This window comes from Molossus molossus, unplaced genomic scaffold (genome assembly GCF_014108415.1).
Source record: "Molossus molossus isolate mMolMol1 unplaced genomic scaffold, mMolMol1.p scaffold_m16_p_7, whole genome shotgun sequence".
NCBI classification, from domain to species: Eukaryota; Metazoa; Chordata; class Mammalia; order Chiroptera; family Molossidae; genus Molossus; species Molossus molossus.
This window is the reverse complement of record NW_023425401.1, coordinates 903,720-923,993: the sequence shown is the minus strand read 5'-3', so window position 1 is coordinate 923,993 and position 20,274 is coordinate 903,720. Positions and strand designations below refer to the sequence as shown.

Below are 20,274 nucleotides of genomic sequence, written 5' to 3'. Positions count from 1 at the left end.
GTGCCGTGCGGCTGCGCTGGGCGCGCGCGGGCTGGCTGACGTCGCCCTCTGTTTCAGATGACCGGTTTCCTGCCAACGGGAAGGTGGAGCTGGTGTTCTCGTCCACCCCCGAGAGGGTCCAAGGTGCGTCCAGGCCGGCGCCGGCGGGTGGTGACCGGTGTGCCGGGGTCTCTCCCACCGCTGCCCACGTTGGGGAGTTTTCATGTTATCCCTTTGGGGCCGGACCGTTAGGTAGTGGGGAGGACGGGGCGCGGTCCCCGAATTCTGTCTCCTTCTCGGGGAGGCTCCGCCTGGTGTTCTGTTCTCCCTAACGAACAGCCAGGTGCTTCTAAAGATCAGAAGTTCTGCAGTCTGCACGTATTTATGTTTAAAATAGATTCTCCTTTCTTCTAAAAATACAGAGAGGCATCGGCCGTCTTAGCCTCAGGGCTTGTAGTTGGTTCCTGCCCCCGGGATCCCTGCACGAGCGTTTTAATTCAGTGTCCGCTCGCTGTGTGACCCGGTCACCCTCCTCCTGTCCCCCAGACGGAGGTGTGAGCTGGATGCCAGGCCCGTGGGCTCCGAGTCCCCTGAAGTGACCAAGGCAGGGCACGGCCCACACCAGCCTCTCTGTCCATCTGCCCGGAGGCAGGGGTGACCCGGAGGTGCAGAGAGGCCAGAGCCCAGAGCCCCACGCGGTGGGCGGAGGGCCAGTGTCCACCTCTCCTGCGTGCTCAGCAGTGTCATGGCTGCTCGCTTGGGGCAGCCAGGCCGGGGCTGGGGCTGGACCAGGTGCTTGGCTCCCAGCGCTCAGCCCGGCCCCAGCATCGGGCACAGTGTGTGCCGCTGGCCCAGCTGGACTGACGCCCGGTCCCCGTGTTCCACGCAGGCTACGAGCATCTGCGCAATGACCACGGGGTGAGCGTGGACTTCGACACAGCCGACCCGCTGATCCGCTGGGACTCCTACGAGAACCTGAATGGTGACGGCGAAGGTGGGTCTGGTGACCTTGCGTTGGTCACACGTCGGGTCGGAGCTGTCCCCACTGCTGGACGCTGGGAACCACTGTCTGCGGAAGCAGCACCTTGTGAGGTTAGGGGTGCTTCTGAGGTCAGGCTTGGGGACGGCGGGTCAGGCTCCAGCAGCGGTCGTGGGCAGTGGCCAGTCGGTAAAGTTGTCACCTGGGAGCCCCCTGCCCGGCGTCCCCGGGGACGAGCTCCCCTCCTCCGTCCCTTCCTGTTGCATACGAGGCGGCCTGTGGGCAGCAGCTGGTCACTCTGCTGTCCGTGGTTTGTGGCTACATCACTTCTCACCCAAACCGGGGGTGCACAGTACCTGCCCTCCCTCGTCCTAACCAAGGTCGGGGGTCTTCCCCGTCGCCCCGGGGTGCCTGGACCCCGCACTCCTGTCTTTGGAGGTGCAGAGCAGAGATGACCCAGGGCCCCTCAGAGGGAATGTCGCCCGGAGTTAGGGGCAAGGGAGGAGGGGGCAGCTATGCCAGGGAGGCCTCGTGCCGTCCACCCCGATGACGACCTCTGCCAGGGGCGCGGGGGCCCAGGAGGAGGCGGCGGCCGAGAGTCCTGGCTGAGCTCTGAGAGGCAGTGGACGCTGTGGTCTAGCCCGAGCAGGCTGGCCCTGCCTTTTCTCCGCCCCCTCGGCCTCCAGAGTTCAAATTTCACCAAACCTGATTGCTGCAAACCCCACCCTCATGTTTACACTCCCGGCCTTTTGGCGGAATCAAAGTCCCCTGCTCAGCCAACAGGATCCTCCACCTCTGCGCTCCCTGGGGAGGGAGGCTGGCCCGTGGGGAGGGAGGCTGGGAGGGAGGCTGGCCCGTGGGGAGGGAGGCTGGCCCGTGGGGAGGGAGGCCCCGCCCTGGATGCTGCTCCTCTGGGCTGAAGCTTTCTTTTCGGAAAACCGGGTCCCCCAGCCCTAGACTGAGGAGCTGCTGGGTGGTGTGGAGGGAAGGTAAGCAGGGACATGCCTGTGTGTGTGCGTGTACCTGTGTGTGTGTGCGCGCGCGCATGCACGTGTATGTGCGTGTGTGTGTGCGTGTGTGTCTTCTGCAAAGCCACAGGGCCCTGTGACAGCCGGCCTGTCTGAGGTTGCAGACAGAGCTCCCCCAGGGCAGGAGATGGTGCTGGGGGGGTGCAGGGAGGTGGGAGCTGAGTGACATCAGACCTGCCGTTCCCACCGGCCAGAGCAGGGACGTGAGGTCCTCAGGGAGACCTTTGGTTCTCAGGTCAGAAGACTGTTCCTGCCTCTTCTCTGGGGCGCAAATGTTTGAGTTGGGCGTGTCCGAAAGGGGCCGGGCCAGTGCCCTGGACAGTCAGGCGAGTCGGGGTGTGGGAGAGGTGCAGCTGCGATCCCGGGGGGGCTGCCGGACAGTCGCCACGTCCAGGACACGCCAGGCACAGCCCGCTCTGAACCCCCACACTCCGAGCCGCGCCCGGGACCACGGGAGCACCGGGCCCTCCCGAAGCTGGGTCCCACGGTGGGTGCACCTTCCCGGGGAGGCATCTGCTTCAGACTGGAAAGCCTCCCTCCTCTCTTCCTCTAACCTGCTTCTGCAGACCTCGGAGCCTGCTCGTTTCTAGAAAACGTGTGCAGAGAACTCAACCCGGCGCGAAGACAGTGGCTCTCGGGGCCCCTGGGCAGGCGTGGCGGCCCTGCCTGGCAGCTCTGAGTGGGGCTCAGCAGGCGTGTGCCCTCAGGGAGGAGAGGCCCTCAGGAATGTCTGGAACTCTGCCTGGGGGCGCGGGGGAGTCTGTCCGTCCAGAGGTGCCGGGCGCGTCGGCCCTCGGGGACTTGGTGGTCCGTAGAGGGGAGGCCCCTCCCCTCCAGCTGTGACGGGGCAGTGGCCGGTCTGCTCTTGCAGACTGAAGGGGGTGCTCTCAGCCCTGGTGCAGGCGGGTCCCAGCGGTTGGGTTTCCCCGCCCTGGGCCCTAACTCAGCACGCGCCGGGCGTCTTCCGTGGCCCGGAGGTGGAACTTGACCGCCACCAAGTAAAAGCCGACCTGCTGGTGCCGGCTCCAGACCTCCAGGGGAGAAGACAGACAGGCTGCACGTTGCCTTGGAGAAATGTCAATAGCCCGTCAGTGTAGCTCGCCGAGAACAAGGTCAGTGGAGCTGAGTATGTAGATTCGTCCATTAGGCACCAGGGGACACACCTGTTCTCCCGCCGCCAGGTCCCTGAACTGACCCAGTGACCCCGTGCAGCCTTCTCTCCACCGATGAGGGAAGTGAGGCCCCGGAGCCCAGTAACTCACCCCAGGTCACAGCGGTGACGGAGCCAGGACCCAGGCCAGGCCGGCGAGCTTCTGCCACCGGGGAGGCCAGGGGCGAGACAGCTGTCCCAGGAGAAAGGCGGGATCGCCGCTCGTGGTGTCGGGAAGGTTCCGGAAGAGAGGGCGCGGGGAGGAGGAGGGAACACAGCAGGGGGGGCTCACCCCACTGTGACATGATCGTTTTAAAGTCAAGTGTGATTTAGGTAGAACCCCCATTAAGTGCAGTTCTAGGAGTTTGGCTGTCGGTCCTGAACCCACAGAACCAAGGTAGAACCCCTCTTTCTGCACGTCATTCCTGCGGATCCCCCCCCCCCCAGTGTCAAGTGGAGGCGGGGCCGTGGAGTTGTGTTCACGCACAGCTGTGGACACAGAGCAGACGATGGCGTCATGCGTCTCTCCTCTGGACTCTCCTGGGAGGCCGAGGTTGTGGGCACTGCCGTGGCCGTGGGCGTTGGGGGGCTCACTGTCCACCGCCTGCACTCGCGGGCACATTGCGACCTGCCGGGTGGTTAGCTGGTGGCCAAGTGGATGAGTATGTGAGGGCCAGCTGGAGAGTGTCCACGCAGGGCTGCCTTGGGCAGACGTGACCGTGTGTGGTCAGCGGGGCGTGTCCAGAGAAGTGGCCTGTCCCGTGGTGGGTCAGGGCAGGTGGGGGCCTTCCTCTGGGGGTCCTGACCATAGGGGCTGTGGGTGCTCGGGCATGAACTGAGCGGAGGAAACAGGCCAGGGGCAGAAATGCGCCGGGGGCAGAAATGCGCCGTCTGTGCACCTGCTTCAGCCTAGGGAGGGATGTGGACCTGCCCCGTCCACCCAGCGGTGCAGAGCCCAGGACTCTGCCTGGGCAGGAGCTGTGGGGGGAGCAGGGTGCTTGAGTCATTTCTGAAAAATGGGGTGTGTGTGCACGCATATACATATGTGTGCACATGTGTGTATGTGTGCATGTGTGTATGTGCATGTGTCTTCACGTGTGCTTGTGTGTGCGCATCTGTGTGTATATGTGCATGTGTGTCTGTATATATGTGTATGTGTGTGCATGTGTGTGTCTGCGTGTCTCTGTGTGTGTGTCTGTGTGCGTCTGTGTGTGTCTGTGTGTGTGCGCGTCTGTGTGTGCGTCTGTGTGTGCGTCTGTGTGTGCCTGTGTGTGTATATATGTGTATGTGTGTGTCTGCGTGTCTCTGTGTATGTCTGTGTGCGTCTGTGTGTGTGTGCTGTGTGTGTCTGTGTGTGTGTGCGTCTGTGTGTGTGTCTGTGTGTGCGTCTGTATGTGTCTGTGTGTGTGTATGTGTGTGTGTGCGTCTGTGTGTGTGTGCGTGTGTGTGAAGTTGCAGAGAAAACACTCAGGCAAATTCCTTTCCAAAATTAAATTGCTAATTCCACGTGGACGTGGTGGGCTGGGCTGGAATCCCCGCGGTTACCGGAACAGCGCGGGCGGGCGTGGGGCGAGCCCGAGTCCCTGGTGTTGTCAGCGGCTGCCTCGAAGGGCTGGGCTGTTTCTCAGCTGTGAATGGGGTCTCCGGCCCCTGCGGGTCCGCGTGTGGAGACTTCAGAGGTCGCGCTGGGCGCCCCAGGGTCCTGGCCACGGGAGGCGCCAGAATGGACCTGTTGTCTGTCTGCAGACCATCAGCCTGGCGGCAGGAGCCGGCGTTTCCGGCATTCTCTCTCCTCGACGTGGAAATAACTCACCTTCTCTCACCCTGCTCCCTGCTCTGGCTCTGCTGCCCATAGAACACCTGGGACTCGCACCCGCCTCCCTCCCCGGGGTCCTGTCCCTGCCTCAGGCTGGCCGCCCACGTGGGAGGCCCTGCCGAGTGTCCGTCCGGGCAGCCCTGCCGGTGCCGCGTTTTCTGGGTCCCTCCACGAGAGGCCTGCAGGGAGGGCACTCAGCTCTTTGAAAGGAGAAGCTGCTCTTTCAGCAGAGCTGTCGACAGGTCTGCACGATTCGTAGAGGCAGAGAGTTCTGCAGAGACCAGGTGGCTGGGCGGGCCGCGGGGTCTGTCCACCGTGGTCTTAGATCGAGTTTTCGTTGGAAGCAGGGCTGGGGCTTCACAGTCATTTCTGCACCTTTGCGGCGGCCCAGAGGCCGGCACTGGAAGGAGCCCTTCTCTCTGGCTGAGGCAACGCACCTGTGAGCACACACCTGGGAGCCACACCTGGACACGCACCTGAGTGCACAGGTGGCGTTGTTGGGGTGTGTTCAGCCATGGTGCGGAGGGGTGTCTTCATTTATTTGGGGCTTCCCCGTTGCCTCAGATGGTCTGGAAATGTTTTCTGAGCCCCTCTTGCCGTCCTGTGAGGGGCACCTTTCTGGAGCCGGGTGGGTGGGGTTGGTCACGGCAGCCGCCGCCCTCACTGAGGCACAGACGTGCACCCCACTTTCTCCCCCCCGTGCTGCCCAGGTGCAGCACCTCCCTGGGTCTCCCTGGGTGGCCGGACCTGGGCCGTGTTTGTGTGTGTGATGGTCAACCAGGCCCTGGCCACAGGGACATCATCGCGCCGCAGGCTGGGACCTTTGCGGGGGCCTCGGCTCTGGTTGCGGGGTGGGGGCGGGAAGGGAAAGGGCTACAGAGGGACGCGGGGCTTGTCCTGCATCTGCTGGTGACGAGCTGCAGGGTCCCGGGCGGTTGCCTCCCCGCCGAGGACCAGGGTCTCTGCTTCCTCCGAGCTGGAATCCAGCCGAAACGTGCCCTTCAGAAGCGGGTGCCGGGCCCGCGCGCGACGTGATGCCCACCTGCTGGGCGTTGAGGTGGTGGGGCCTTGCCAGCCCTCGGAGTTCCCCAGGCGGCTGAGCCCAGCCTCCGCCCGGCCGCCCTCGAGTCTGGGGGCTGGTGGAGGTGGGTGGGGGGGCCAGGGCTGCGGCTCTGGGGCTGAGCGCTCGGCCGCCTTCGCCGTGTTGTGTTGAACGCGCTCGTTAGTATTTCGAGGTTCCGACTCCTAATGAGATGAGAATAGGGTTCCTCTCAGGCCCTAGGCAGGGAGGTACCTGCCCTTCATGTTCCCAGAAGGCCTCACGGACGTCTCGGCTGGGTTGGCAGCAGACTCCACCGCCAACGTCGACGGCCGTGTGGGGCAGGGCCCCCAACTCCGAGGAGTTTTGTACGACTCTGGGCGTCTCTGTGAATCACTGGGCCAGCGGTGTAATTCGGGTTTAGGGAGGGGACGGGGTCACGCGTGCACAGTCTCTGCAGCGGGAGAGCTATTCTGGCTGGGTCCCGGCTCTGGCCGTGGTCTGTCCTGGGGCTGGTCTGGGCCTTCCGTGCGTCATCCTCAGGGGCAGGAGCGTTGAGCGAGGCCACCTGTCTCCAGCTCACGCCCTGCACGGGGAAGGGGGGAGGGGGAGCCCTAACCCCCGGGCCTGGGGGCGGCTGGGTTTTCCTGGGACAGAGTGTCTCCAGCAGAAGCCGGGCTAAACACTCTCTTTAGGACTGTGAAGACACTGTGTGCTGGGTCTTCTTTTACTTATTTATTTCTCTTTTTTCCTATCTTCAGATAGGGGGGGGGGGGAGAAAGAGAGAGAGAGAGAAACATTGATGTGAGAGAGATACAATGACTGGCTGCTTCTTGCACGACCCCGACTGGGGTCAGGGACTGAACCACAACTGAGGTACGTGCCCTTGACCGGAATCGAACCTGTGACTCTTTGGTCCGCTGGCCAATGCTCCAGCCGCTGAGCCAGACCAGCCAGAGCTGTGCTGTGTCTTGTGATGCTCCTGTCAGGCCCCGCGTGGAGCCCCCACAGGCTCACCCCACAGCTGGGAGGCAAAGATGGGGACACACGGCTCGGTGCCCAGGGCCCAGCTGGCCCGATGCCCGAGCTCCTGCTCCACCCACCGGCTGTCTGCACGGGCCCAGCGGTGTCTCCCCAGTGACTCATGTCCAGGTGGCACTTTGACGTCGCAGGCGTGATCTCTGGGCGGGGCTTGAGGTCGGGGGCCCCCTTCTGGGCGTCAGCTCCCAGAGCTCCATGTGGGGGACCAGCTCTGCCCGGGCCCAGGGCCAGGTGGACCCGGTTCAGAGCCCAGGTTCGTGCCGCCTGGCTGGGGCGGGGCTGCTGTCTCGGCGGGTGGGCTGTGGGCTCAGCTCCCAGCAGCCTCCCGACCTCGGGCGAGTTACGCGTGGTCCCAGCCTCAGGTGTGCGCACCTGCAGAAAGGAGCAAGCGCTAGCTGCCAGGTGGGCCCTGCTCTGAAGGTTGGAGAAGCGGGTAGGCGCCCCCCTGAACAGGTGCTCAGTCAACACCGTGGCCTTGACCGTCGCCCGAGTGACTGCCAAGGCGAAGCCAACAGCTGCCTCGAGGCCCTGCCCCGTTGCCTGTCTTGGGGTCTGTTCCCACCTCCAGCTGAGGCTGAGCGCAGGGAGCTTTCGGGATGGCCTGTCTCCCGGGGTGGCCACCCCACATCGCTTCCCATCCCGCTCCCCGGGGTGCACTTGAAACAGGGACGCCCTGGGCCCCATGTGCTCTGGGCACAGCACCCCAACGCCCCTCAGGCCTCTGAGCTGACGTGTCACCAGTGTTTCCCATAAAAGGCAGAACTGCTGACCGTGGGCATGTGCTGCGCCCAGCAGGGCTGGAGCCGGGTGCTCGGGCAGGGCCCTGTGGAGGGGCCTAGACCCTGGCTCTGCGGGGTGCGGGGCCCCGGGGCCCAGGGGCTGTGGCCAGGCCCTCGGCAGCTCGCCGTGGCTCCCACAGTCCCCGGGGAGGAGGAAGACGGAGGCCCTGACAGCCGGCTCCCGGCGCCCTCGGTGCCTCTCCCAGCTCTCGGGGACCCGGCGGGAACCGTCTGAAGGCCAGCAGGGCGCAGTTAACAGGGCTCTGCTCTTCCCCGACGTTCGAGGCCTCACTTCTCTGAGCATCACTGGAGATCGGGGGGGGGGGTGTCTGTGTCCGTGTCAGTCCCACCCCGAGAGCACCGGGCCCTCCGGCCCAGAGACGCACAGTGACAGGGAGACGGGTCAGTCCCGCCCCTTCTCTTTCTGTTGAGTGACCTCCTCGGACTGAGTGGCTCTCGGTGTCTCCCTGGGTCGCGGGAGTGTTCTGCTTTCACAGGCCAGGGTGGGGGCCGGCGGCTGTGCTCGGGAAGCCACCGTCCGGGGCACGTGTGGGCTGAGCTGAGTATTCGCCCGGCGATGGCGGCGACAGCCCTCCAGGCGGTGACTGAGCGGCCGTCTCTGCACAAAGAGGCAGAGACCTTCCGGGGTCTGAAGCTGATCACTTGAATTGCTTTCCGCTGGCCTTCGGGGCCGTGGACTTGGGGATCCTGGAGGAGTGTTTGTCCCTGGCTGCTAGGAACGCACTTGTCTGTTCGGGCAGATGCACCGTCCCGGGGCCCGCCGCCCGTCGCCCTGACTGACCGCCCTCTCCGCTCTCTCCCCAGTGCCGCACACGCAGGGCCCCGTGGATGGCAGTCTCTACGCCAAGGTGAGGAAGAAGAGCGCCTCGGACCCTGGCGTCTCGGGCGGGGCCCCGGCGGTCCCCGCCGCCAGCAGCCCGGACCACAGCGACCACACCCTGTCGGTCAGCAGCGACTCGGGCCACTCCACGGCCTCGGTGCGGACAGACAGGACTGAGGAGCGCGTGGCCCTGGGACCCAAGCGGGGCCTGAGCCCCCAGGAGAAGGCTGAGTTGGATCAGCTGCTCAGCGGCTTTGGCCTGGAAGACGCCGGAAGCCCCCTCAAGGAGATGACCGATGCGCGCAGCAAGTTCAGCGGGACCCGCCACGTCGTGCCGGCCCAGGTCCACGTGAACGGAGACGCCACGCTGAAGGACCGGGAGACGGACATACTGGACGACGAGGTGCCCGGCCACGACCTGCACAGCATGGGCAGCATCGGGACCCTGTCCTCCTCCGAGGGACACCCGTCGGCCCACCTGGGCCCCTTCGCCTGCCACCAGAGCAGCCGCAACTCGCTCCTGTCTGACGGGTTCGGGGGCAGCGCCGGAGAAGACCCACACGGCGCCCTGGGCCCGGACCTGGGTCTGGGCACGGAGCCCCTGTACGCGCAGGAGGCTTTCGGGAGCCGGGAGCCCAAGCAGCCGCAGCCGGAGCTCGGGACGCCCTGTGTGTCCGCCCAGATGCAGGCCTGTGAGCAGAGCGGCTACCCCACCCACACCTGGGTGCGCCAGCAGCAGAGGGTGGCTGCCCACCAGTACAGCTTCGCCGCTGACGGGGAGGTCCGGCTCGCCAGCCGCGGCTCCGCGGACAGTTCCCGTGTGGTGCCGTCCCAGCCCAGGCTCCCGGTCACCCCCACCCGGGGGGCCAGCAGCAGAGTGGCCACACAGAGGGGCGTAGGCCCCGGGCCCCATGCCCCCGACACCCAGCGGCCCCCTCCTGGCAAAACGTTCAAAGCCAGGTTCCCGGACGCCAGCGTCGTGAACGGGACGGGCCCGGAGCCCAGCCCAGCCCCCGCCCCGGGCTCGCCCACCCTGGACATTGACCAGTCCATCGAGCAGCTGAACAGGCTGATCTTGGAGCTGGACCCCACCTTCGAGCCCCTCCCCACCCACATAAACATGCTGGGCAGCCCGGCCAATGGCCCCACAGCCCCGGCCGGCGCAGGGGGCAGGCCCCGGGCGAGCGTCCGCCTGCAGGGCCGAGGAGAGGACCCCGGCGGGGCCCCGGCGCAGCAAGGTGAGTCGGCGTCTCGCGGTGCCCGCTCACACGTCCACGCTCTGCAGCACAGCCTCAGCAGAGTCCGGTTCGCTGGCCCGAGGGGCGTGGAGGGCACAGCTGCCCTGTGCACAGCCTGAGGGCCAGGGAGGTCCTGGTGCGTGAGATGGCCCTGAACTGGCCACGCGGGGGCAGGGGTGTGGAGGGATGGGGGGGGGGGGCAGGCTCAGGAGAGTCGGGCTTTGAGGTGCAGGGAGACCCGGGTCGTGAGGCTCCAGCCCCCGGCACAGGAGGGGTGCAGCCTGGGGGGGGGCCCTACAGGCGCCTTCGCAGAGGTGGGTCCACACAGGCCCTTATCCCTGGGATGAGTGGTGGTGGGGGACCAGTCTGGACCTTCCTGCTCAGCTGCTAGTCCTGGGAAGGCCGCGCGGCTGAGCGGGTGGCTGTGGGGCGACAGGAACCTGGGGCACCTGCTGGGATCGGTCTGTGACGTGCTGTCTGACTGGGGGAGGCACAAGGCTGTGGGCCGAGGGAGCTGGCTGGGGGCCTGGGCGGACATCAGCAGGCAGGGGGCGCTGTGACCCTGGGAGCGTGCGGGGCAGAAGTGTGGAGGCCGCGGGAGAATGTGGGTCCGGAAGGTCCCGCACGGAGGAGACGGCCCAGCCCAGGCCAGGCGTCGAGGCCGCTGCGGTCTGCACGCACCGGTCCTGCGCCTGAGTCGCGAGGAGCAATGTGACTCATCAGCTTGTCTGGGGACCTGCGACCCTGTGCGTCCTGAGCCGGGAGAAGCTGGCTCCCACGGTGGACGGTCAGCAGCTGGGCTCGGGACGGGGGTCGGCCCCGGGGACTCGGCCACGCGCAGGAGAGCAGCCTCAGCGTGCGACGGGCCTCACCAAGCCCGCTGCTGGGCAGCCGCTCGGAAACGCTGAAACCAGACGTGTTCTGGATGAAACTCTCGAGATTCGGGGAGTTGGAGGAGTCTGAGCAGCTGTGGGGAAAGGGGTTCGGGGCTCAGGTGACCCGCCAGTGGCTTGAGGTCCATGTTTTCCAGCTGATGTTCCGCAGCCCCTAGGGGTCCCCAGTTCTCGTCTCAATGGAAGACAGTGAGAGGAACCCCAGTCCCTCCGTCGCTGCCCCTGGCGTGGGCTGAGACTGCTCGTTGTAAACTGGCCACTTCAGTTCCCGGGTGTGTTTTTGTTTTATTTTAAGAACTTTTAAAAATTGATTTTTAGAGAGAAAGAGGGAGACATGGATAGGCTGCCTCCTGCATGTGCCCCAGCTGGGGATCGAACCCGCAACCCGGGCGTGCGCCCTGCCGGAATCGCGCTGACGCCTTCCTCGGTGTTTGGGGTGAGCTCACCCACGGAGCCACCGCCAGGGCAGCTGCCGGACTGGTGATGTTGCTGTTAGATGATCTCCGGTTCCTTTCACGGTGGACGTGGCTCTGACGTCCCAGACGGAGGGCCTGGGACTCCGAGGAGACGCTCGCTCTGTCGGCTGCCCCACATTTCCGGTCCGTCACGTCCACAGCGGTCAGGGTCCCCTGGGCGCAGGAGCTGCTGTTTTCCTCGTGCCGAGGGCCCTTCGCTTCCTGTTCTCAAAACACGTTATTCGTGTGACATCGACCTCCACCCTACAGTCAGGGTCCTGGCAGGCCCCACTCCTCACGTCCTCCCACGGACATGGACACGGACACGGCTGACGGACACGGACGCGGCTGACGGACACGGACGCGGCTGACGGACACCCCTGCGTCATGATGCGTCTCTGCAGAGCATGCTCAGGGCAGAGCAAAGTGCCGGCTTTCCGTCATGGGTGGTGGAAGGAAGCCCACCGATGTCGGTGACACACAGTCAATCCTGCGCCTCTTTGCTGCATCGGCGTGAGAAAGTGCTCGGCTACTGCCCTGCGCGGAGCCCACGTGGGAGGGGCCCACGGACACGGGAGGCGGCGCCATGCCTCAGCCCTGGGTCACTTTGGCACCAGGACAGCCAGTCACCTCTGAGCACCTCTGTGTGGGTGGGGTGCCACCCGGGTCAGGAGACGGGGGTGCCCCGGGCGTCTACCATCAGTGACGGGCACGGGGGTCCAGCTGTGGCGGGGACACAGTGTGCCCACGGAGATTGTTTACAGCTCGGGCGCAGTCACTTCTGCCACGCGCGTCACGCCGAGTGGTCTGCGGCCACGACACTGTGCCTGGCGGGAGGCACCAGCCGTCCCCTGTACTGTGCACAGCTCAGCAGCGTCAGAAACCTCACGGAGCTGCGGCCTCACCTCCTCCGGCTCCCACACTTTCCTTCTGCCCCAGAGATGCCCGGGCCGTGAGCAGCCCCCCCCCAAAGCCCCTCGGCCTCTGGTCTGTTTGGGGCGTTTCGTGTGGGTGGGGTCAGGTGACACAGCCTTTGGTGTCTGCGCCTGTCACTGAGCATCATCATCCAGGCCCCCCACACTGTCGGGGTCAGTTGTCCCTGTTCAGGGCCGAGTGACCTCCGCAGCGTGGATGGCGCGTGTGGGCAGCCGTCCACTCCTCCGCTGACGGACGGTCGGGTCGTCGCCGCCTCTGGCGACCACGGGGCTGCGAGGAACACATGGGGCGAGTGTTTGTTTGAACACCTGCTTCCAGTTCTTTGTTCACGTGGCCGAGGAGCTGCCCCTCGGCCGTGTGACTCTCCGGTGTGGGTGGCTCGTTTCCGGGAGCTGTGTCCTGGGTGGACACCAGCTGGCCTGCGCAGAGGACCCCCTTGGGGGCGCCGGGCGAACGGCTCGCTCATCCTGTCGGGGGAGGGGGAGGCGGCGGGTGGAGCTCAGGACGCGTGCCGTCCGGCTTCTGGGCGAGAGCTGTGTGCTCCTCCCACAGCGTGTCCGCTGGAGGTGGCCCTGAAGGGGGACGGCCTGGGGCCGTCCGAGTGGCTGAAAGATGACAAGTGTGAGGAGAGGCCAGTAAGACCCAGGGCTGGGCGGAGGGGTGGTCGAAAGAAGGGAAGACGTTCAGATAGGCGCAGAGGCACGGAGGGAGGGAGCCCGGCGCCCGGCTCTGCCCGCGTGAGTCATCCCTGCAGCTTCCGGGTCCGGGCTGTAAACAGCAGTGAGTCTGAGTAGAAATGGGAGCGTTGCTGAGTTCTGTCGGGAGGTGGACCCCTCGCCTTTCGGACATCCTCTCCCGCCACCCAGCCAGCGCGTCCGTGTTCCGGGGAAGGGTTCTCTGTTTGCCACCCAAGAGGTAGGAGGCCCTTCCCTGGGCTCGCACCCCGCTTGGCCAGCCCGGGGGGCACCCAGAGGCCCGGCTTCGGGAGTGTCCCCCGACGTCCTGAGTAGGTTGACGCTGGGACTGAGAATTTCTTACAAAAGCCGCCCGGGTCTTGAAGAACACGGCCCGCCGGTGGCCGGGACGGATGCAGTCATGGGGGTGGGGACGCACGTCGGAGCTCGTTCCCGGAACTCGGGGCAGCGCGGCTCACTGTGGGCCCGCCAACCGCGTTGCCTGTCTCTGGAGAGACGCGTCTGCCTGGACGCACGGAGGTCAGGGGCCCGAGGAATGCGAGGGGTCGCCGGAGCCACCACACACGCCCAGAAGACGGGGTTCAGTCTCCTCTGGGATCGGACGAGGACACGCACACAGCGCGGGAGGTCTGGTCCCCTCTGCAGGGCAGGAGTCTGCCCCAGGCTGCAAAGGGGCCCTGGGAGGTGTGACTGTCGGGGTGCCCAGGGCCCCGCACACAGCGCTGGGGCTCACAGGCCCCTCGTGCTCAGCGGCGTTGGCTGCACCAGCAGGAGCCTCTGGAAGGGGCGGGGGGAGGCTGGCAGGTGCTGCTGGGCTCCAGGCGGTTGACTGCACCCCAGGAGCCTGAGGGTGCCCTGGGCTGCCTGACCCTCTGCAGCAGCCCCGACGCCCGAGCAGCCAGGGCTGCAGTAAGAAGCGTCCGGGACACTTTGCAGTACAGGGGGGCAGGGTTCAGGCCTGCCGGGTCACGAGCGGGTCAGAAGTCGGGGCTGGACGGGGTGGGGTTGAGGGGTGCCGGGACAGAAAGGCCGCAGGCGGAGGAGGAGACCGGCCGTGTGGGCGGGTGGGTGTGTCTGCACCACGGGTCTCTGGTGTCAGAAGCCGCTGCCCCCTCGAGGCCAGGAAGCAGGAGGCCAGCCCCTGACCCCGGGGTGGCCCCTGACGCCCAACGGGAAGGCGGGTGAGGGTGCAGGTCTCCAGCCGCGAGCCCCAGGCACTCACGCCCGTCGAGTGGCCCTGGTGTCCTCCTGCGGCTCGGGGCGCGGGTCCTCCTGCTTCCTGGACACCTACCGCGTGCAAGCGTGTTCCAGATGCCGCCGAGGGGCAGACCCCTCCCCGCGCCAGCACGGGGGAAGCGGGGGACCTGGACAGTGTCAGAAACCCCACCGGCGGCCGAAGGCTCCCGCAGCCCATGTGTCTCTCCTCACAGGCTCCCCGGGCGACGCCCTGCTGGGCAGAAGGTTCCGGAAGCTGAGCCTCGGGCAGTACGACAATGACGCAGGGGGTCCGCCGGCCTTCTCTAGAGGCGGGTGGGGGCAGCCCGCGGGCGTCGAGCAGGCCCCTGGCCTGGCGCCTTTCCTGTCTCCCACAGACGCCAAAGAGGTACGGCCACCACCCTGAGGGGCCTGTCGCGAACCGCAGGCCCCCCCACCCCGTCCCCAGACAGGGCCCCCTAAGAGTGCCCGTGTGCGTTCAGCCAGTCTGAGCCCGGGAGCCGCTGCTCAGACCTGCGTGTGTGGCCGAGGAGCGAGGCCGTGGGGGCTGAGGGGGGCCGCAGGGTGAGGTCAGTGGGTCAGCAGCAGCGGAGGTGAGCAGGCTCCCAGAGCCACCCAGCGGCCCAGACCCCCAGCCAGCCATCGGGCCCTGGGGGGAAGCAGGGTGCAGGCGGCGGTGTGGGCAGGGCACCCCGTGGGGCGTCTGCCGGGAAGCGCAGTGAAGGCTGTTACCAGAACCGAAGGGAGACAGGTCGGCGAACCCCAAACCCTCCAGGGTTTCACTTGTCCTGCAGGTGGAGAAGGGGGGCCCAGGATAGACCAGGGGAGGGTCGCCCGTGGTCCTAACAGCGCAGACCCTGTGTGAGCGCTCGGGGTGCGTCCTGCCGCTGCAGCCGGTGACACAGCGGAGGGCATGGTGATTCACCCAGCGTCGCCCCGAAGGCGTCGTGCCCCTGCAGGGACAGGGCTGGCCTCGCCCCCACGCTCACCCGTGGCTGAGCCCACCGTGTCACTTTCAGACGGCGATAGCCGTGTGTCCACCGAGCCTCGACGGGGTTGACGGCAGGGTCTTCTCTCCAAGCAAGAGTGGCGGCGAGTCCCTGCCGCCCGTGCCGGGCTTCCCCGTGTCTCCGCAGACTCCGTATGGTAAGGGGGGCCCACCTCACGCGCCCACCGTGACTTCGGGAGGACGTGGGTGGCTGCTCACTCTGCCGTCTTTTCCAGTGACCACCCACCCGCATCACCCCGCGTTCAGCCCGCCCGGGCCGATGGGCACTGCCTGCGGCCTCTACCGCGCGGCTCACGGTAAGGAGCCGCCCCTCTCTCCTCCGGGCACCCTCTCCTGGACGCGTCGCCGCTCAGCCGCAGAAAGAGGGTGGCTCTGGGGCGGGGGCGGGGTGCCCCATGCAGCCGGCTGGGTTGGCACCGGGTCGTATCTCTGCCTGCCGTCAGCACCGCCAAGCGCGCTCCTTGGGAAGGGTCACGGCCTGGCAGCTGAGCGGCAGGGCTGTTCACCCCTGGGAGCAGGACGCAGAGTTGAAGGAAGAAACTGGAACCCTCTTTACAGAGAGGGGGGCCCTCGCCCTGCCTGGTCGCCCTGACCAGCCCTGCGCCTACGTCCTCGCTGCTGCATACTGTCCTGGAGCTCCTTCCCGGGGAGGGCCGGCTTCCGGCACTTTCCACACGGGCACCGAGCTGAGATACCCCCAGCCAGGGCCGGGGGGAGCGCTAAGGGGTGGTGATGCTGGTGCTCCACCCCCCTCCCGGTGGGTGTTCCCCACTCGCCCTGAGAGTCCCGATGGGCCGACCTCGGGCACCTGGGGAAGGTGCAGCCAAAGCCCACGCACACCTTCAAAGGACTTTTCTTCACATTGTGGTTCGTCACGCTCTGCTTTCTGCTCTGGCCGCGAGGGCTCCGGCTGTGGCCTTCGGCCGGGTGCCGGGACTGTCGGAAGCTGCCGCTGCCCCGGAGCGGCTGTGGGGGGGCCGCGGCTCCACCCCCTTTCTCCAGAGGAGACCTGCACCTTTTGTAGAAGTGCCGTCTTTTCCTTCGTGGGCCGGAAGTGCCTCTTCCCAGGCAGAGCCTGGCAGTTACTTGGCCACCTTCTTAGCCGGTGAGACGCGTGACTGCGTCCCGTGAGCATCAGGCGCGCAGGCCAGGAGGCGACGGCCTGTCCGGTGCGTGAGCACAGGCTCGGCAGGCGCAGCCCTCTCTATTCTGCGAGGAGTCACTCAGGGAATCACGCGGGGGAGTCGCCTCCGTCTGTACACACACGCACAGCTGTCCCCGAACAGCCCCACGTGCTGGCCACGTGAACGTCCTGGGCGTGGACGAGAGCCCAGCCAGCCCGCAGCACCTTCCCGAGGTGTGGCCGCTCCGCTCTGGGAGAAACGCCGGCAGTGAGGGGGATGTCCTCAGCGGGTGCAGGGCACACGCAGCCGGTTCCGCTGGCGACTTCTCCCAAACGCTTAGAGAGGAATTGACACGGATGCCCCGCCGCCCCGCCCAGCAGACAGACCAGGCACCAGCCCCTTTTATCTTACGGGGTCGGAAACGGGCGGTGTGGCCAGAGGGGGGAGGCGCAGGGGCACCTGGGGTGCCCTGGGGAGGGAGGGAGGCTGCTCAGAGGTGATGCTGTTTTATTCTGTTTTTAAATGTCACTCTTCAAAGCTTGGCACTGAGAGGCCCCACCAGGCCCCCACTCTCTCCCAGTTCCCGACGCTATTCTCTGGAAATACGTGCACTCGAACGAGAAAGTCTGCGGCGGGAGTGGAGGCCTGTGGAGGCCGTGGTGTGTGTGACATCCCCCGACGCCCACAGTGGTCTTGTGTCTGCAGGGGCGGGGAGGCAGGTCCCCATGCATACATGTTGCAGCGTGTCGACCTCTAGTCCGCATGCCTGCGATGTGGTTGGATAGTGGTCTGCGCTGTGGTCAGATAGTTGTCTGAGACGTGTCCAGATAGTGGTCTGCGCTGTGGTCAGATAGTTGTCTGAGACGTGTCCAGATAGTGGTCTGAGACGTGGTCAGATAGTGGTCTGCGTGCTGCTCACTCTCCGGTCTGTGTGTGTAAGAAAGCACACAGGAGAGTGGGGACCCCACTGCCGGTGAGGAGCAACTATTGCACCCACAGATTAAATGTGAAAAAAGAAAGTTGTGAAAACGGACTTTATATGTGAAAGTGAGCCCAGAGGTGGGCGGTGGAGTCGGCGGGCAGCCTCGGGCAGGCGGGCGTCCTCAGCAGCCGAGGGCAGCGGTGAGCTCAGAAAGGGCGAGACAGCGAGGTGAGGGCAGGCGGTCGGGCACCTGAGCCACCGAGCCTCCTGGCCGCGTCCCCCCTGCCACTTCCCAGCCGTGGTGACGCCATCTGTTGTTGGCTTGCTTTGGGCTCCCAGGAGTCTTTGTTTCTCTGGATCTGTTCACCAGCTCACTCCTCCCCTCTGGTGGACTGTCCTGGGCTCTCAGCGTCTCATTCGAGCTGTGGCCAGTGGGTGTCTGCCTCGTCCCGGTTCCGTCCCGGTTCCGAGTCCGCAGGCGAGCGGCAGGGGCCCAGGATGAGTGACAGGCTCAGGGGCCCGAGCGCTGCTGTCCTGCTCGTGTTGCGGAAGCTGTCGAGACGTCTCGTGACTTGAGCGTAAACAGTCGTAGCTGTGCTCGGGGCGCTGAGGGCCAGTCTCAGAAAGGGGGGGACTTCCGCTTGGCACAGGAAAAGTGAGAGGGGGCTTTCAAGTTCCGGATTCCCTCCTCAGGGTCACACTGTGTCCTGCATTTGGGGGAGTGGTCGGTCTGGGCCCGTGGGGGACAGAGTGCGGGACCCACAGCTCAGGCCTGGGCTTGTCCCTCTGGGGAGGGCAGCGTGGCCTTCAGGCCGCCTCCGGGAACTGGGGTGATTTGAGGCTATGCAGGTGGCCCTAGCGTGTAAATCTTGGGGTGTTCCCTTCTGGAAGTACCCACGAGTGCCCTTGTGAGTTCACTTTTCTTCCAGGGCCCTGTGAACACCGGCCCCACACGCCCAGCACCTTCCCAGCCTGGGGGAGGGGCAGTGATGGGCACCCCCCAACGGGCTGTGCTGGCCACACCGCACGGCCTGCTGGCTCAGCTGGGGACAGTCTGGATGTGAGGCCTGAGAAGGGTCAGCCGTCCTGGGTCCCTGAGGGAAGTGGGATTTAGATGCGTCACCTGGCTCTCGCCCTATGTGACTGTCTGTGGCCCAGCCTCGTCGGAGCCTTGGGGTGTTCACAGTGGGACGTGGTGGCCCCGACTTAGGGCATCTCCTTGACAGAGGTTCTGCGTGCGGATGAGGGAAAGAAGCACCGTGTGTGTACTATGTGTGTATCATGTGTACTGTGTGTACATCGTGTGTGTACTGTGTACATCAGGTGTGTACCATGTGTGTACTTTCTGTGTCTATGTGTGTACCATGTGTGTACTATGTGCTATGTATACACATGTACTGTGTGTGCATGTGTGCTGTGTGCACCGTGTGTGTGCTGTGTGTACCATGTGTGTGCACTGTGTGTTTGTGTATACTGTGTGTGCATGTGTGTGTGCACTGTGTGTGTACCATCTGTGTGTACAGTGTTTGTACATATACTGTGTATAGTGTGTGTGTGCATGTGTGTGTTCACAGATGCTCCTGGCTAAGGTATCCATGATTTCTGAGCATTTACACGTGTGCCCATGTAGGGAACCAGCTTGTAAAAACCCCGAAGCCAGGGGAACGAACACCCTATAGTTTGTGCAAAAGGAAGCCCTTCCTGCCACCCAGGGCCTCGAGTGCTCTGACGGACACGGTGGGTAACCTGGTGGCTCTCGGGACAGACGGACACGGTGGGTAACCTGGTGGCTCTCGGGGACAGACGGACACGGTGGGTAACCTGGTGGCTCTCGGGGACAGAAGGACACGGTGGGTAACCTGGTGGCTCTCGGGGACAGACGGACACGGTGGGTAACCTGGTGGCTCTCGGGGACAGACGGACACGGTGGGTAACCTGGTGGCTCTCGGGGACAGACGGACACGGTGGGTAACCTGGTGGCTCTCGGGGACAGGCGCACATGTGACTAGCTGCTGCATTTTGTCTCCACGAAGAGCACGAGGTTGGGGAGCATGAGGTCAGCGTAGCTGAAGCTGTGGCTGGTGTCTGTGGGACCCTTCTCTGCAGACCACTGAACTGGGTCCTGGTGGAGCAGCGGGGCGGGGGTGTCAGAGTGGCCCCCGGCTCCTGTCTGATGCCTGGTCCTTGCGGGCTCCTGAGACACCTCCCTGTCCGTCAGCCGTGTGGGCTCTGTCCTGACCCTCCCTCCTGTGCACACTGGGGAGGCCTAGTTCTTCTCCAGCGCAAACACGAGAGGCCTCCCAGCTCCCTCGCCCCATCATGTACTGCTGAGTGCTGAGAGTATCCTGTGGTAGCCCCATGGTGGGGGGACCCTGGTGCCCACCAGGCCGGCAGGGGGCTGGGAGGGTGTGTCCGACTGTCTAGCTGGTGCCTTAGGATGGCTGGGCCGGGAGGGGGCAGCCTGGGGACACTCCAGGCCTTTCCCTGTGCCCTCCTCACCTGTTAACCAGGGAGTCTGCCTCCTCGACCCGCCCCCACAGTTCCCCACCTTCTCACACCCCAGGCAGCAGGCCTTCCCCAGGCCTCCTAACCCAGACCTTGGGTCTCCCTCCTCCCCTTCCTCTGCTCCCCTCCCCCCTCCCCCCCCACCTCCCAGCCCACCGTTCTCATGGCTGCCCAGCCAGGCCTCTCACCTCTGGCCCCAGGTCCTCGTCCTTGTCCTCAGTGGGAGGGTCCCAGGCTGTCCCTGGAGCAGCCCTGTGTCTGTCTGCTGTGGACACGCCTTCGGGGGCGGGGCCTGCGGGGGCGGGGCCCTGTCCCTGGGCGCACACTGTCCTGTACCTGCGTCTCACGGCTGCATCTCGGGTAGGGGTGGCGGTGGGTAAAGGTTTGTTTCCTTCCCCACTAGGTCAGTAAATGAGTGAGAGACGCCTGTTCCCCTGGGGGCTGACCTTCCAGGCGTAGGCCGGGTCTGCGCTTGTCCGCGTGACCCTGCCAGGTGGGCGCGTGGGCGTCCTTTTCTGAGTGACTTTCGGCAGCAGGGGCGCTGCCCCTTGGAGCACCCGGGAAGTCACCGCAGTCTTGTGGCTGCCCCGACGGAAGGCAGGACGCACCCTGTGGCTCCATCCGTCCGTC

General features: G+C 65.5%; 1 protein-coding gene across 1 annotated transcript in view; it reads left to right on the top strand.

Annotated features, from left to right (window-relative positions):
* The window catches only part of TNS3 (tensin 3), a 123,826-nt gene that overhangs the window by 78,865 nt on the left and 24,687 nt on the right, over nucleotides 1-20,274 (top strand). The window contains exons 14-19 of the mRNA XM_036247244.1: nucleotides 58-123; nucleotides 869-973; nucleotides 8,637-9,890; nucleotides 14,300-14,472; nucleotides 15,104-15,230; nucleotides 15,309-15,389. Coding sequence (XP_036103137.1) covers nucleotides 58-123; nucleotides 869-973; nucleotides 8,637-9,890; nucleotides 14,300-14,472; nucleotides 15,104-15,230; nucleotides 15,309-15,389 — 1,806 coding nt within the window. The remainder of the gene's footprint in view (nucleotides 1-57; nucleotides 124-868; nucleotides 974-8,636; nucleotides 9,891-14,299; nucleotides 14,473-15,103; nucleotides 15,231-15,308; nucleotides 15,390-20,274) is intronic.